The sequence below is a fragment of the Heterodontus francisci genome, chromosome 34, assembly GCF_036365525.1.
Source record: "Heterodontus francisci isolate sHetFra1 chromosome 34, sHetFra1.hap1, whole genome shotgun sequence".
In the NCBI taxonomy this organism is placed as follows: Eukaryota; Metazoa; Chordata; class Chondrichthyes; order Heterodontiformes; family Heterodontidae; genus Heterodontus; species Heterodontus francisci.
This window is the reverse complement of record NC_090404.1, coordinates 26671898-26688236: the sequence shown is the minus strand read 5'-3', so window position 1 is coordinate 26688236 and position 16339 is coordinate 26671898. Positions and strand designations below refer to the sequence as shown.

The 16339-nt window shown below is 46.1% G+C and overlaps 1 protein-coding gene and 1 pseudogene across 2 annotated transcripts in view; both read left to right on the top strand.

Moving 5' to 3' along the window:
• Positions 1–8595, top strand: part of LOC137349242 (zinc finger protein 420-like) — a 41990-nt gene extending 33395 nt beyond the window's left edge. The window contains exons 1-2 of one of the 2 annotated variants that reach the window (XM_068014736.1): positions 1581–1705; positions 2877–8595. In XM_068014736.1, the coding sequence (XP_067870837.1) occupies positions 3332–4954 (1623 nt within the window). In that variant the 5' untranslated portion in view covers positions 1581–1705; positions 2877–3331 and the 3' untranslated portion in view covers positions 4955–8595. Of the gene's footprint in view, positions 1–1580; positions 1706–2876 lie in introns of those variants that run through there. The other variant, XM_068014737.1, reaches the window with a different exon arrangement.
• A 2145-nt stretch (positions 8596–10740) lies between these two features.
• Positions 10741–15811, top strand: LOC137349257 (zinc finger protein 229-like; annotated as a pseudogene).
• Positions 15812–16339: the final 528 nt, after the last annotated feature.

Here is a 16339-nt window from a genome sequence, read left to right as displayed (position 1 = left end):
ACTTTGTGGAGGAGTAAAGGGCCCACAGGAACACCAGAAATCACATTATCCACAGATGTCCAGGTCAGAGGTGCTTGGAGAAGGGAGCGAAGGAAAATATTGTTTTTTGAAAAGTCTGGGAGATCCAGCACATTGCAACTGGGAGAAATTTGGGACTTTTGTCATCACAAAGGATTGTGTAACATATCAGTGTGGTGTGAGATATTCAAGTGTTCAACAAGTAAAGAAAATAACATTGAAATTTGGGGTGTCAGCTATTTACAAAGTGCTATTTAGCTATTTGGGGATTTCTTTTTCTTGCTATTATAAAAGACTTAAAATGTGAAATCTCAATGTGTTAAATGGGCATCCCTATCTCGTATTTTTCATGTTGACGATTTCTCTGAGGTCGTAACAACTAGAAAGTGGGATTAATCTGGATACCTGTTCTTCAACTGGCACAGACCCAATGGGCTGAATGGCCTCCTTCTGTGCCATAAATTGTCTGCTTTCTATACGACAGGATGAGCACTGTAGAGATTGAAGCAGTCCGACCATTCCTCCATCTATTCGATAATAAACCTTACTAATATTAATAAACCTCTACTTAAGATTCACCCATTCCCTTCTGTTGGTGTCACTTAAATCTGGGGAAGCTCCGCTTATTCTGATGAAAACTGGAATGTTTAATTTCCAGCTCCTTGGACTAACTTCCTAACTTTGGAGAAAGGGAAACAAAGCTACAATACTTACCAGTCAATTAACTCATAGGCTTCCTGACTCGGCGGAAACGGGAGAAGAAACCAGGAAGCGGCGGCTATGATGGGGGAGGCGCTGCACCATCGCTTTAATGGTGGCCCCCTCCCGCCGGGATCCTCGCCGCAAGTCCATCGGGCCCAGCAGCTCTGATTCAGGGTCTGAAAGCCGCTGAGACTCGCTCCGACTGAGGCTGCGCTCGGCCTCGCTCAGCTTCCGGGAGCTGTACCGCGCATGCTCCTTACGACAGGCGGGCTTCGGCAGCGGGGCCTTCCCGCAGCTGCGCGTTGCGACCCTTGGGATGGAGATCGGCCGTATTCACTCGCGTGGAGCATTCTGGGCAATATGGACTGCCAATTACACGTCGGAGAATGGACGGGAGTTCATACTCAGAAAAATGAATGGTATAAAAGAGCGAACATATATTAAGGACGCGTTTACTGGTAACGCAACCACAAGATGGTGCATCACTGGCACATGCGCAAATGCAGCCTCATCGACTGAAACGTCACTGTCTGCGACGTCTCAGGCCGCTGCCAGGACTAAAGATGGCGCTGCTCAATTTGACACAAAACACAAGTTAATTCCAAACTGCCTCAATGGTAATAGCCGCATTCACTTCCCCGCTCAATCACCTATTCTCTTCCTCGCGCCCGTCTGCTCGACAATTCCGACGACTCGCCACTCCTGTTGTGAGGTTCAATGGCGGGGCATCAACCCAACATTCTCAGCACTAAAGTTCCAATTTCATACCACAGGAGTCCAGTGCGCAGGCGTAGTGCGACAGTGTTTGGGGCATGCGCAGTGTCGAACTGCCTTTCGCGCAAGCGCAAAGCTAAGCATCGTTTGGAGTATGAGCAGTGAGTGATGGCGGTGGACAAGTCCTTTTGAGTTACATCTGGGGATATCAGGGCAGGAACACACACTGATTCTCCATCACCTCCTGGGATATTTTACTGGAGCCGTGTTGGTGAGTGTTTCCAAATTCTGTCTCCCGATCGGTCCCTGTCCTCTTGTATAGGTCTTTTTTGTTCCATCAGTTTGATCTGGAGTGGAGATGGAGGAGAAGCTGCTGGGTTTAATCCCGAGTACTTTTGAGCCCAGTCAGGCCCAACAATTTCCAATGTGAGACTTTCAAGGGAGGTGGATTCCCAGGGAGATGAGGTTGCTAAACAGATACCAACCATTCAATGTCGAAGTGTATTGTTTTCGTAACAAGTATATCTGGAGCGGCTTTTGATCCATTTTACCTATACACATGTTGTTACTTCATTCCTGGGATATGGGCGCCAATAGCCAGACCAGCATATATTGCCACTCTGCAGTTGCCCATTGAGAAGGCCTTCATCTTGAACCACTGCAGTCCGTGTGGTGAAGGTGCTCCCACAATGGTGTTCGGGAAGGAGTTACAGGATTTTCACCCAGTGATGATGTCCAAATATATGGATGTAAGTTTCAGAGGCAGATGAGCTGAGGCAGTGGCGAAGTCGGGTGATGTTAATGATGTGGAAATAGGTGGTCTGAGTGATGGCTCCGATATGCAGTCGGAAGCTCATCTCAGAGTCAAATATGACACCAAGGTTATGAAGAGTTTGGTTTAGCCTCAGACAGTTTCCAGGGAGAGGTGTTGGTGGCTAGTGTGGAGTTTGTAGCAGGATCTGAAGACAATGGCTTCAGACTTCCTAATATTTAATTGGAGGAAATTTCTGTTCATCCAGTACTGGATGTCAGACAAGTCAGGATGGTGTGTGACTTGGAGATGATGGTGTTCACATACACCTGCTACCCTGGTCCTTCTAGATGATGGAAGTTGAGGGTTTGGGAGATTCTGTCAAAGTTCTGGTCGAGTTGTAGATATATAAAATCCCTCTCCTCTCACTGTCTGTCCCACCTCACTCACTCTATCTCTCTCTTTCCTCCCACAGAAGGCAGAGTCTTGTGTAGGTCTAGACTGGTTTGGCTGGTTTGTTCCCTGAAGGACACTAATGAACCAGTTGGGGTTGTACATCAATCCAGCAGCTTTCATGGTCACTTTTTCCCAGTGCCGGCCCCATAAATTTCCAGATTCATTCAGCTCCATTTCACAACCTGCCTTTGTGTTTTAGTGGGTTCTCTCACACTCCCTTTTTTTTCTGTTTTAGATCAATTTCACAGGGTTTTAGAAGGGGAGGAATTGCAGCCGTGAAATGCAAAGCAAACGTCAGATCATGATCTGAAGGAAACGCCCAATTTATCGTAACCCTGATATCACCGGAGTTCGAACGTGAAAGGAAAAAGCACGGATCACAGTGGGGAGAAACTGTACACGTTTTCTGTGTGTGGACGAGGTTCCAGCCGATCATTTGGCCTGTCGAAACACAAGTGCAGTCAGACTGGGAAGAAACCATGTAAATATGGGGACTGTGGAAAGGGATTGAATTATCCAGTTGAGCTGGAAACTCATCCACGCAGTCACACCCTGGAGAGGCTGTTCACCTGCTGAGAATGTGGGAAGGGATACACTCAATCATCCTACCCGCCCACACATCAGAGAGTTCACACTGACGAGAGATCTTTTAAATTCTGTGGAAATTGCGAGAAAAGCTCAGCTGAACTGATGTCCCATCGACATGTTCACACTGATGAGAGACCATTCAGGTGTTCTCACTGCGGAACTGGATTCAAGCGATCATCTGAATTCACTGCACACCAGCAAGTTCATACTGGCAAGAGACCATTCACCTGCTCAGAGTGTGGGAAGATATTCACTCAGTTATCCACACTGCTGACACACCAGCGAGTTCACACTGGGGAGAGACCATTCGTCTGCCCCGTCTGTGGGAAGGGATTCATTCGGTCATCCCACCTGCTGACACATCAGCGAGTTCACACTGGGGAGAGGCCGTTCACTTGCTTAGAGTGTGGGAAGGGATTCACTCATTCATCCAACTTGCTGACACACCAGCGAGTTCACACTGGGGAAAGGCCGTTCACCTGCTTAGAGTGTGGGAAGGGATTCACTCAGTTATCGCACCTGCTGACACACCAGCGAGTTCATACTGGGGAGAGGCCGTTCACTTGTTCCGTGTGTGGGAACAGATTTGCTGATTCATCCACCCTGCTGACACACCAGCGAGTTCACACTGGGGAGAGGCCATTCATCTGCACAGAGTGTGGGAAGGGATTCACTCAGTCATCCCACCTGCTGATACACCAGCGAGTTCACACTGGAGAGAGGCCATTCACCTGCTCAAAGTGTGGGAAGGGATTCACTCAGTCGTACAACCTGCTGACACACCAGCAAATTCACACTGGGGACTGGCCATTCACCTGCTCCGAGTGTGGGAAGGGATTCAATAATTCATCCACCCTGCTGACACACCAGCGAGTTCACACTGGGGAGAGGCCGTTCACCTGCTCAGAGTGTGGGAAGGGATTCACTACGTCAACCGACCTGCTGAAACACCAGCGAGTTCACACTGGGGAGAGGCCGTTCACCTGCTCAGAGTGTGGGAAGGGATTCACTCAGTCATCCGCCCTGCTGAGACACCAGCGAGTTCACACTGGGGAGAGGCCGTTCACCTGCACAGAGTGTGGAAAGGGATTCACTACTTCATCCAACCTGCTGACACACCAGCGAGTTCACATTTTGGAGAGGCCGTTCACCTGCTCAGCGTGTGGGAAGGGATTCACTACTTCATCCGACCTGCTGACACACCAGCGAATTCACTCTGGGGAGAGGCCATTCACCTGCTCAGAGTGTGGGAAGGGATTCACTCGGTTATCCGCTCTGCTGACACACCAGCGAGTTCACACTGGGGAGAGGCCATTCATCTGCACAGAGTGTGGGAAGGGATTCACTACTTCATCCCATCTGCTGACACACCAGCGAGTTCACACTGGGGAGAGGCCGTTCACCTGCTCTGAGTGTCGGAAGGGATTCACTACTTCATCCGACCTGCTGATACACCAGCGTGTTCACAGTGGGGAAAGGCCATTCACCTGCACAGAGTGTGGGAAGAGATTCACTCAGTTATCCCACCTGCTGACACACCAGCGAATTCACACTGGGGAGAGACCTTTCACCTGCCCAGATTGTGGGAAGGGATTCACTCGGTCATCCCACCTGCTAACACACCAGCGAGTTCACACTGGAGAGAGGCCGTTCACCTGCTCAGAGTGTGGGAAGGGATTCACTCAGTCATCCCACCTGCTGAAACACCAGCAAGTTCACAAGTAACCCGGGGCTGAGAAGTTTCTGCCAAATGGTGGATTTCTGACATTGGGATTTTGGAAATTCACCTATGGCTTTCCAATTTTTTTTTTTACTTCTAGACAACCACAAAGCTGTTTTTAAGTTGTCTTTATTTTTGTATTTTCTTACACCTTGGTGGAAGTGAACTTCAACCAGAGAAGCAAGTGGGTGGAACAGCATACTACTTCACAAATTCAGCGTGTCAGTCTTCTGTAAATGGCCAAAAAGGAGGTGTGTGTATACACAGACCTGTCGTGGGGAAGGTGTTAGAATCGATCATTAAGGAGGCTATAGCTGGGTACAGAGAAAAACTCAAGGTAATCGGGAATAGTCAGCACGGTTTTGTGAAAGGGAAATCATGTTTAACCAATTTATTGGCGTTCTTTGAGGAGTAACAAGCACTGTGAATAAAGGGGAGCCCGTTGACGTGCTGTACTTGGATTTCCAGAAGGCATTTGACAAGGTGCCACATAAAAGGTTATTGCACAAAGTAGAAACTCATGGTGTAGGGGGTAACATATTAGCATGAATAGAAGATTGGCTGGCTGGCAGAAAACAGTCTGCATAAATGGGTCCTTGATTGGCAGGATGTGACGAGTGAAGTCCTGCAGGGGTCTGTGCTGGGGCCTGAACTTTTTACAATTTATATCAATGACTTAGATGAGGGGAGTGATGGCATGGTAGCTAAATTTGCAGATGACACAAAGAAAGGCAGGAAAGTATTTGTGACGAGGACATGAGGTTGCAGACCGATATAGATACGTTGAGTGGGTAAAATCTGGCAGATGGAGTATAATGTGGGAAAATGTGAAGTTGTTCACTTTGGCAGGAAGAATAAAAAAGCAGAGTATTACTTAAATGGAGAACGACTGCAGAACTCCGAGGTGCAGAGGGATCTAGGTATTCTAGTGCATGAGTCACAAAAAATAATAAAGAAGGCTAATGGTCTGCTCTCCTTTATTATGAGAGGAATTGAAAATAAAAGTAGGGATGTTATGCTTCAGTTATACAGGGCCTTGGTGAGGCCACATCTCAAATACTGTGTGCAGTTTTGGTCTCCTTATTTAAGGATGGATGTAAATGCTTTGGATGCAATTTAGAGGAGGTTTCCTAGACTGATACCTGGAATGAGCAGGTTGGACATACTTGGCTTGAGGGGAGATTTGATTGACATATATAAGATCCTGAACAGTCTTGGCAAAGTGGATGTAGAAAGGCTGTTTCCTCTTGTGGGTGCATTGTTTTAAAATTAGGGGTTGCCCTTTTTGGACAGAGATGAGGAGAATTATTTTCTCTCAGAGGGTTGTGCGACTTTGGAACTCTCTGCCTCAGAAGGTGGTGGAGGCAGGACATTGAATATTTTAATGGCGGGGTAGAGAGATTCTTGTTAGACCAGGGAATCAAAGGTTATCGGGGTAGATGGAAGTGTGGAATTGGAGACACAAACAGATCAGCCATGATCTTATTGAATGGCGGAGCAAGCTAGAGGGGACGAATGGCCGACCTCTACTCCTAATTCGTATGTTCGTATGTATGAGCAATTCCCAATGTTTGTTTTAGCCTTCATGGGATATCGTATGAGAACTGACACAGCTCATTTGACATGGTTTAAAATTAATGGTGCAGGATCAGTAGCTGGCAAGTCGCTGGTCTGCAGCAAAAACATTGGTCTGTCAATAGGAATTTGAAACTTGCTTCCATTTACACAGCAGTGTGTGTCTGTAGTAATTTCTGAAAACTCTGCACAAACTGGTTATTGCATGTGAATATCCTGCAGTGAGCATGAACTGTATAAACCTAATATGTCCTGTGCTTTGCAGCAACTGAAGTGATCTGGAATTTCCACTTATCGGTTTGCTCAGGTGTATGGCTGAATTCCATTCATTGTTCATCTCCACTTTCACTGTCTACTGCCACAGTCACACTGTAAACCTTGAGTCAGTGTGAAGCTGTCTTTTGAACCTTAGTGATGCAAGGCCATACTTCTTCAGTGTGTGGTTTGGCATTGCTTAAGATTCTCAGGAAAAGGCTGTCCTGCACCACAAATGCTGTGCATTGGCTACAGTGCAACTATCCTGTGAGCTCTCTGCAGTCACTATAAATGGTCACTGGGTTTCTGAGGCTGATGGCACAATACTCTGTACATGTATGAATATGTAAATACAGAGTGCTGCCTTTCTCCAAGCCAACACAATAGTTATGATTTTCAGCTCACCTTGCTGTTAAATGCAGCTGCCACTGCACCAATTGATGCAGTAGAACAGGAGCCAGAAGTGTTCATCACTGTTGGGATATACAGCTGTCCATTGGACCTGCTGCATTGTCACAGGGCCATTACCAAATTCTGAGCCTGATTTGGGGATGATGTAACAGAACCTCAAACTTGTTACTGTAGAGGTTGTCGTCGGCTGTCCCTCGATTCGAGGATGACGTCTACTCAAGGTCGTGAGTTTCTGCCATGGGTCTTCAGGTCATTGAACAGGCCGATTCTCGACCTGCAGATCTTTGGGCACATGGGGCAGGACGTCCCACCAGGTAGTGGGACCCGGAGTGCAGGATTTGCTTCCCAGAGGTACAACACTAGTCTCATTACTTTTCCACTGTCGCTAGCAAGATCTGGTACAATTTTTACATTGCATTTGAAGAGGAAAACCACATTTATAATTAGTTTTCATTAAGATTATAATGAGATCTGCACTGCAAACAAGATTATTTTAGTTTAGAATCTTTATAATGTGACTAATTATATTAATTATAAAATCGACCATGAGTCATGATATTTAAAAACAAGCATTCTATCTACAGAGGCACCACGTTTGCGAAAGTTAATGAGGTTATTTTCTTCTTTAATGCTTGGAGGTAAATAATTGTCCAAAAGAAAATTGGGTCGGGAGTATCACATGCTCCTAACAGAATGTATGTGATATTCCTGTCCATTTAAGTTAATGGACAGTAAATTGGACAGGCTGTATAACTGGTATACAATCCTCCCTACCTGGTTTTACTTTCTGCTTCGTTCAGTTGATGATGTCACAGCACAAAATAAGAATAATTACCCCACTTTTGTTCAAGTTTCTGGATTGTCAATGTCTCATAAATGTTCACTTTTTATTCATTTATATACCTACTGATTTGTGCACATCACTTACCAAGGTACCAGAACGTATCATCTGGTATGTTTATATATGTTGCTTTCCATTAAAGTTGACACATCTTCACAGAACACCTTTTCCATGAACAAGCTATAAATAGACAGAAGCAGGACATTGAGAACATGAAGCTCTGTAAAACCAATTATCAGCTGTCAGGAAGTCTCATGAAATTGTATTCTGAGTACAGTGTAATTTTATTCATTACACATATATAATTGTACAAAATTACCATTACTGAACCAGTTTCCTTGTCAAAAAAATTTAGATGTTTTTGGTCTTCGGCCACTAATTTTCAGATCTTTTGGTCTTTGGCCACTCTCACCCCTGTATTTGTTACCTGTTTTGTGAAATACTCTCCCTATTAGTGCTGAACTGTTGGATAACTCTGATTACATTTCTATGTGTTTATACATGTTTATAAAGTGTCTGTGTGTCCAGATTTAACTAAGTTGTGATTTGTAACCAATAAATGATGTTTTGGCCATGACTTGTAATCTGGTATCTTGGTGATTTGTTCAGAAAGATTTAATTCACTCACTCAGCAGCTTGAGAGGAACCAGACTGAGGTTTAATGAACATAAGAAATAGGAGCTGGAGGAGGCCATTTGGCCCTTCAAGCCTGTTCTGCCATTCACCAAGATCATGGCTGATGTTCTACCTCAACTCCACCTTCCCGCACTATCCCCATATCCCTTAATTCCCTCAGTACCCAAAAATCTATCAATCTCTGTCTTAAATATACTCAATGACTGAGCATCCACAGCTCCCTGGGGTAGACAATTCCAAAGATTCACAACCCTTTCAGTGAAGAAATTTCTCCTCATTTCAGTCCTAAATGACCGACCCCTTATCCTGAGACTGAGACCCAGTGTTCTAGATTCCCCAGACAGGGGAAACATTTTCTCAGCATCTACCCTGTCAAGTCTCTTAAAAATTTATTATGTTTCTGTCAGATCACCTCTCACTCTTCTAAACTCCAGAGAGTATCGGCCTAGTCTACTCAGTCTCTCCATATAGGAGGTGATGGATCATAGTGGGGGTGTTGTAGTATAGTGGGTATGTTACTGAACTAGCAATCCAGAGTTCTGGACTAATGATGCAGAGACATGAATTTGAATCCCACCATGGCAGTTCAGGGAGTTAAATTCAATTAATTAAATAAATCGAGGATAAAAAAGCTAGTATCGGTAATGGTGACCATGAAACTACCAGATTGTTCAAAAAACCCACCTGGCTCACTACTTTTCTTTTGGGAAGGAAATCTGCTGTCTTTATCCGATCTGGCCTACATGTGACTATCGACCCACAGAAATGTGGTTGACTTAACTGCCCTATGAAATGGCCTCGCAAGCCACTCAGTTATATTTAAGAAGGTGGCTCACCACCACCTTCTCAAGGGCAATTAGAAATGGGCAATAAATGCTGGCATTTCCAGAGACACTCACATTCTGTGAATAAATAGAACAATCGCCTCATCCCAGGACCCAGACTAGTGAACCTTCATTTCATTCCCTCAGGGGCAAGTATGTCCCTCCTTTGGTAAGGAGACCAAAACTGCACACAGTACTCCAGGTGGGGCCTCACCAATGTCCTGTATAATTGTAGTAAGACTTCTTCACTCTTATACCCCAATCCCTTTGTAACAAATGCTAACATACAATTTCCTTCTAATTGCTTGCTGTACCTACATGTTAATTTTCTGTGATTCACGTACAAGGACTCCAGGTCCCTCTGAATGCAAACATTTCTGTCTCTCACCATTCATAAAAAAACAGATTTAAAAATTTTTTCCTATCAAAGTGCAGGACTTCACACCACATTGTATTCCATCTGCCATGATCTCGCCCACTCACCCAACCTGTCTATATCCCTCTGCAGCCTGTTTGTGTCCCCCTCACTGCTTACTTTCCCACCTAACTCTGTATCGTCAGTAAACCTGGATACATTACACTCAGTCCCCTGTTACAGACAGGTAGGAAATGGGGTGACTGGCTTCCACTTTTCACCTCCCAACTGACCACAGATAGTGTTTTTGTGAAACTAATGTTTCAGCCCCTGAGCGTTTTAAGGGTCAAATAAACAGACCAACAACAGGTTTTCTCGTAGGTTGAAAGAAACAAATATAACTTTTATTCCACAATAACTTAATTATTTGCAACCTACATCCACTCACGCATTCATACGCATAAGGATAGATAGAAAAGGTCAGATGGGTCGAATGGCCTCCTTCTCCACTGCAGTGAACCCGTCTCTCTCTCTCACCTGCAAAAACTGCGATCGTTGCTTGGCCGCGCATGCTCAATTCACACTATCCACCCTGCTGATTGACAGCACGGCCGACCATTAGAAATGCGGGGGCGGGCTGGATGACCTTCCGGAATGTGGGTCCTCCAACTATTGGGAGCGAAGCAGGGAGGGGTTTGCTCAAGGAGGGGGCGGGGCCGCCCAGGCCCTCTTGACCCGCCCCACTCCAGCTCCCTGTCGGGTCCTGCCGTCAATCACTCGGATATTGTGAGGTGTCAGGGGTGAGAGGTCATTGGCAGGTGCGTCTAACGTCGAATACGCAGGCGCATTCCGGAACAGCGTTTGGAGCATGCGCAGTGCGAGTGATGGCGGTGGGGCGACATTTATGACTTGGGCAGTGGCATCTCCAGTGGGTGAGCGGCGGCGAGGCGGAGGGAGCGACGGAGCCGGTTAGCGGGTGGGCAGGGAGGCTTCAGAAGCACCTGGTGTAGGTCTCAACACCCCCAATAAGAACCTCCCGGTCCCGCGTTTGTATTGAGCGGGGCGGTAGCTGCGGGGCTTCTCCCCGGTGACAGGCCCGGGGTTAACGGCCGCCAGATTTCCAGCTCTTTTGGAGGAATTAAAGATTAATAAAGTGTAACATCAAAGGAGAAAACTTTAAAGGAAACTGAGCTCAGTTATAAAGGGGCCTGGGGGAGGGAGGGAGGAACCATTTGGGACACAGCACAGGGCAGGAGGTCCTCCCTCCCCCACTCCCTGGTTCCACAAAGACTGCCCTTGGACTGGGCCACACCTGGGCAGGGCTGGCTCAAGGTGCAGGACGCTGCTAGGCTGAGCTGTGGACTGGGAGGAATGGGGGGTTTGACTGACAGGCCTGGGGAGGGGGATATCAGGGCAGGTGTACACACTGCTCCCCCTTTTCCTCCTGGGATCTTTTACTGGAGTCGTGTTGCTGAGTGTTTTTAAACTCTTTCTCCCTATCCCGGTAATGTAGGTGGATTGTAGGTTGCTGTGAGTGTTGGACTATATTACAGCTCCAAGTTCCAGGCTGCAGGCTCCGGCAGCTCGATATGGCTAGAACGTTTACTCTGTTTCTCACTCCGCAGATGCTGCCTGACCTGCTGAGAATTTCCAGCATTTTCTCCTTTTATTTCCAGAATCCAAAGTATTTTGTTTTTTTCCATTGCAGTTGTTGCTCACGGAACTGAGTCAAGAAACACAGATGAACCAAATAAGAGCTGGTTTGTATCAGGCTGGGTGTTGCATGTGGAAGTCGGTCCCTGACCTCCTGTATATTTTGTTGCATTCGTTTGAGCCGGAGTGGAGTGGAGATGAGGAGAAGTTGCTGGGTTTAACCCCGAGTACTTTTGAATCCAGTCAGGCACAACAATTTCCAATGTGAGTCTGTCAAGGGAGGTAGATTGCAGGGCACATGCACGACCATCCTGCGCTAGGAAGCAGGAGGGAAGAATATTGTGAATTTCCGTCCTGACTGACAGTGATGGCTTTTGTGAACTCCTTTTACAGGGTATACGAATGGAAGGATGCAGATGGAAATGTCAAGCCAAAAATCATGTCAAGTTCTAACAGTCACTCGATTCATCAGGACGTGAACATCTTTGGCTTTTGAATGTGGAAAGAGAAAATTTTGTCTGTTCTGACTCTGCGAAAGGATTTCAAATATCAGTGTGACTGGAAACGCACCGAGACAAACGCGCCCGAGTGAGAGTGTTCCAGAGCACTGACTGTGGAAAGAGCTTTAACCAGTTACACAGCCTAAAAAATATTGCACCATTCACAACAAGGAGAAACTGTGCAAGTGTTCTGTGTATAGACGAGGTTTCAACTGATCATCGAACCTGGAGAGACACAAGGACACCCGCACCATGGAGAAACCGTGGAAATGTGAGGACTGTGGGAAGGGATTCAATTACCCATCCAAGCTGGAAATTCATCGACGCAGTCACACTGGGGAGAGGCCGTTCACCTGCTCCGTGTGTGGGAAGGGATTCACTCAGTTAGCCCACCTGCTGAATCACCAGCTTGTTCACACTGATGAGAGATCATTCACATGTTCTGACTGTGAGAAGAGATTTAAAAATACGCAAGATTTGCTGAGACACCAGCGGGTTCACACTGGGGAGCGGCCGTTCACCTGCTCCGTGTGTGGGAAGGGATTCAGTCAGTCATCACACCTCAATGAACATCAATTTGTTCACACGGATGACCGACCTTTTCAATGTTCTGACTGTGAGAAGAGATTTAAAAGTAACAGGGATTTACTGAATCACCAACGCACTCATGCTGGGGAGAGGCCATTCAGCTGCTCTGAGTGTGGGAAGGGATTCACTCATTCAGTAGGCCTGCTGACACACCAGCGAGTTCATACTGGAGAGAAGCCGTTCACCTGCTCCGTGTGTGGGAAGGGATTCACTCGTTCATCCACCCTTTACTTACACCAGCGAGTTCATGCTGAGGAGAGACCGTTTAAATGTTCTGACTGTGAGAAGAGCTTTAAAAGTACAACGGAACTACAGGCACACCAACGGACTCACACTGGGGAGCGGCCGTTCACCTGCTCTGTGTGTGGGAAGGGATTCACTCATTCATCCACCCTGCTGACACACCAGCGAGTTCACACTGGGGAGAGGCCATTCACCTGCACTGAGTGTGGTAAGGGATTCACTCAGTTATCCAACCTTCTGACACATCAGCGAGTTCACACTGGGGAGAGGCCGTTCACCTGTACTGAGTGCGGTAAGGGATTCACTCAGTTATCCAATCTTCTGACACACCAGCGGGTTCACACTAGGGAGTGATCGTTCACCTGCTCAGACTGTGGTAAGGGATTCACTCAGTTATCCAACCTTCTGACACACCGAGTTCACACTGGGGAGAGGCCGTTCACCTGCACTGAGTGCGGTAAGGGATTCACTCAGTTATCCAATCTTCTGACACACCAGCGGGTTCACACTAGGGAGTGATTGTTCACCTGCTCAGACTGTGGTAAGGGATTCACTCAGTTATCCAACCTTCTGACACACCAGCGAGTTCACACTGGGGAGTGACTGTTCACCTGCTCAGAGTGTGGCAAGGGATTCACTCAGTCATCCAACCTCAATCAACACCAATTTGTTCACAATGGTAACAGACCTTTTCAATATTCTGACTGAGAAGAGATTTAAAAGTAACAAAGATTTACTGAAACACCAATGCACTCAGGCTTCTCTCAGGCTTTCACCTGCTCCATGTGTGGGAAGGGATTTTCTCACTCAGCAGGCCTGCTGAGGATCCAGCGAGTTCACACTGGGGAGAGGCCATTCACCTGATCCATACGTGGGAAGGGATTCACTCAGTCATCCAACCAGCTGACACATCAGCAAGTTCATATATAATGGCAGGGCTTGGATTTTGCTGTTGCTGCTGTTAATCACATCCAGGACGGGACCATCCAGTGGGGTTCCACAGTGCACACCACCAGTTCTCTTGCTTTTTGTGGTATATATCAATGGTATAGACTTAAATGTAAGGAGCATGATTAAAAAGTTTGCAAATCAGACCATAAGTGGCCGTGTGGTTGACAGTGAGGAAGAAAGCTGTAGACTGCAGGAAGGTATCAATGGACTGGTCAGGTGGGCAGAAAATAGCAAATGGAATTCAATTCGGAAAAGTGTGAGGTCATGTTGGGGAGGGCAAACAAAGCAAGAATATACAGAATAAATGGTAGGATACTGAGAATTGTAGAGGAACAGAGGGACCTTGGAGTGCATGTCCACAAGTTCCAGAAGGTGGCTGGACAGGTAGATAAGGTGATTAAGAAGGCATACGTGATGCTTGCTTTTATTGGCCGAAACATAGGATATAAGAGCTGGGAGGATATATTGGAACTGTATAAAACACTCGTTAGGCCACAGCTGGAGTACTGTGTGCAGTTCTGGTCACCACATTACAGGAAGGATGTGTTTGCATTAGCGAGGGTACAGAGGAGATTTATAAGGATGTTGCCAGGATTGGAGAATTTTAGCTGTGAGGAAAGATTGGTTCGGCTAGGGTTGTTTTTGTTTGGAACAGAGGAGGCTGAGGTGTATAAAATTATGAGGGGCTGTGATAGAGTGGATAGGAAGGAGCTATTTCCAATATTGTAGAGGTCAATAACCAGGGGACATGGATTTCAAGTAATTGGCAGAAGGATTGGAAGACAGTTGAGAAATCTTTTCACCCAGAGGGTTGGGGGTTGGTGTCTGGAACTCACTGTCTGAAAGGGTGATCGAGGCAGCAACCCTCATCACATTTATAAAATACTTGGATATGAAATTGAGGAGCCGTAACCTACAGACTACAGACCAAGAGCCGGAAAGTGGGATGAGGCTGGATAACTCTTAACGGCCAGCACAGACATGATGGGCTGAATGGCCTCCTTCTGTGCATACCTCTCTACGTTTCTATTGTGACAATTAGTGTTTGTTTCTGCTAATGAGAACAATCGCTATAACTTGGCAGGAGTTTAATATTTTGGATAAACGTGAAACAAATCAACTTTGTTTTAAACACATTGTTGTAGATTTTTGTCTTTTCCACCTGAGTGTTTAGCATCACCTGGCTGGAGCTCAGAAAGGACAATCTGGGGGGAGGATCGTACGGCAGGAACAGAACTTCAGCCTGAACACAGTCCTTCAGGATCACACTGAGAGGGACAAATGGCACGTTGGTCTTTCTCGTCTCTCTTCACTGACAGCAAAGTTCCCGTGTGGGTTAATCCTGAGCCATGTAAGACATGTGTAAGGTTTAGAGCATTTTTAGAGCTTACTTTGATGAATAGCTTTGCAATACACTTTCTGCAAGAAACTAGTGTCAAGGCTTGACTGCAAGGCATGATGGAGAGGCTTGACTGAAATAGGTCAATATCTGGCTGTTTAATGCTGAACTGACATTTGGAGAGTCCAGAAAACATGTTTTTCTGCACTTGTGTAAGAACAAGGATAAAAAAACTGTCTAGTCTAGTCATTAAAAACTGCAGCGTTGCAGAAATAGAGCTATCTCAGAAAAAGGGGAACTTCAGGTATCTGGCAAGGGTTAAAAACAGGAACGAATGTGAAGGTCTATGTGCTAAGCCATCATGACACTAGGAGCAAACAATGATGTAGTCTTCACCCGATCATATTGGCTGAATTAGATCGTGGCCTAATATGTCAAAGCATAGACCCCGAAGAGGGATAAAAAGAGTAGAGTTTGGGACCTCAGTGGTGCATTTAGATTGGAGTTAACAGAACGCATAGGAAAAGATAGACAATGGTCAACAGAACACAGCAAGAGAAGAAGGAGGAGAGAAGTCCGTGCCCCAGTGGGCTCAGAAGCAAGAACCGGTGCTGAGTGTTGCTGTATACCTATTACCATTGTTAAGTATTAACTTTATATATCTTAGTTAAGCCTAATAAACTCTGACTTGATCACAGAACTTGAGTTCATACCTTGTAGATCTATCTTGCTCAAGCATCCCAAGTTGAGATGGGTTGGGTATCCTCTGTCTCATCTCATTTCAGGTATAATCGACCTGAAACTTACAGATGGCACACCAGATGGGACAATTGACCAAGTGAAAACTGGACTCTCATTTTTGATTAAGCAAGAGACTCTCTGCTGCCTGCCTGGCCAGTGGGTTGTTTCCATTGAACTAACTGAGAGGGGAAATCTGTATAAGTGTTTGCGGGGAGTGGGTGGTCCTTGGATAGCCTCAATAGGCGTTTCCTCTTCCAATAGATGAAATGGCAGGAAAAACATTATTAACTAGTATCAGGACAAGGTCCAGGGGTTGTGTAGTGGGAAGGAAATTCAGATCCTCATTTCTGAATGTTGAACCCAGAAAACACATGTCACATTTCATCCAAGGATGGGTGAACAAGATTGAACTGTACACAACAGCGTGATAGTGCGTGTGGGAAATTCAAAAATACAATTGAACACCAGAAACAAAAAA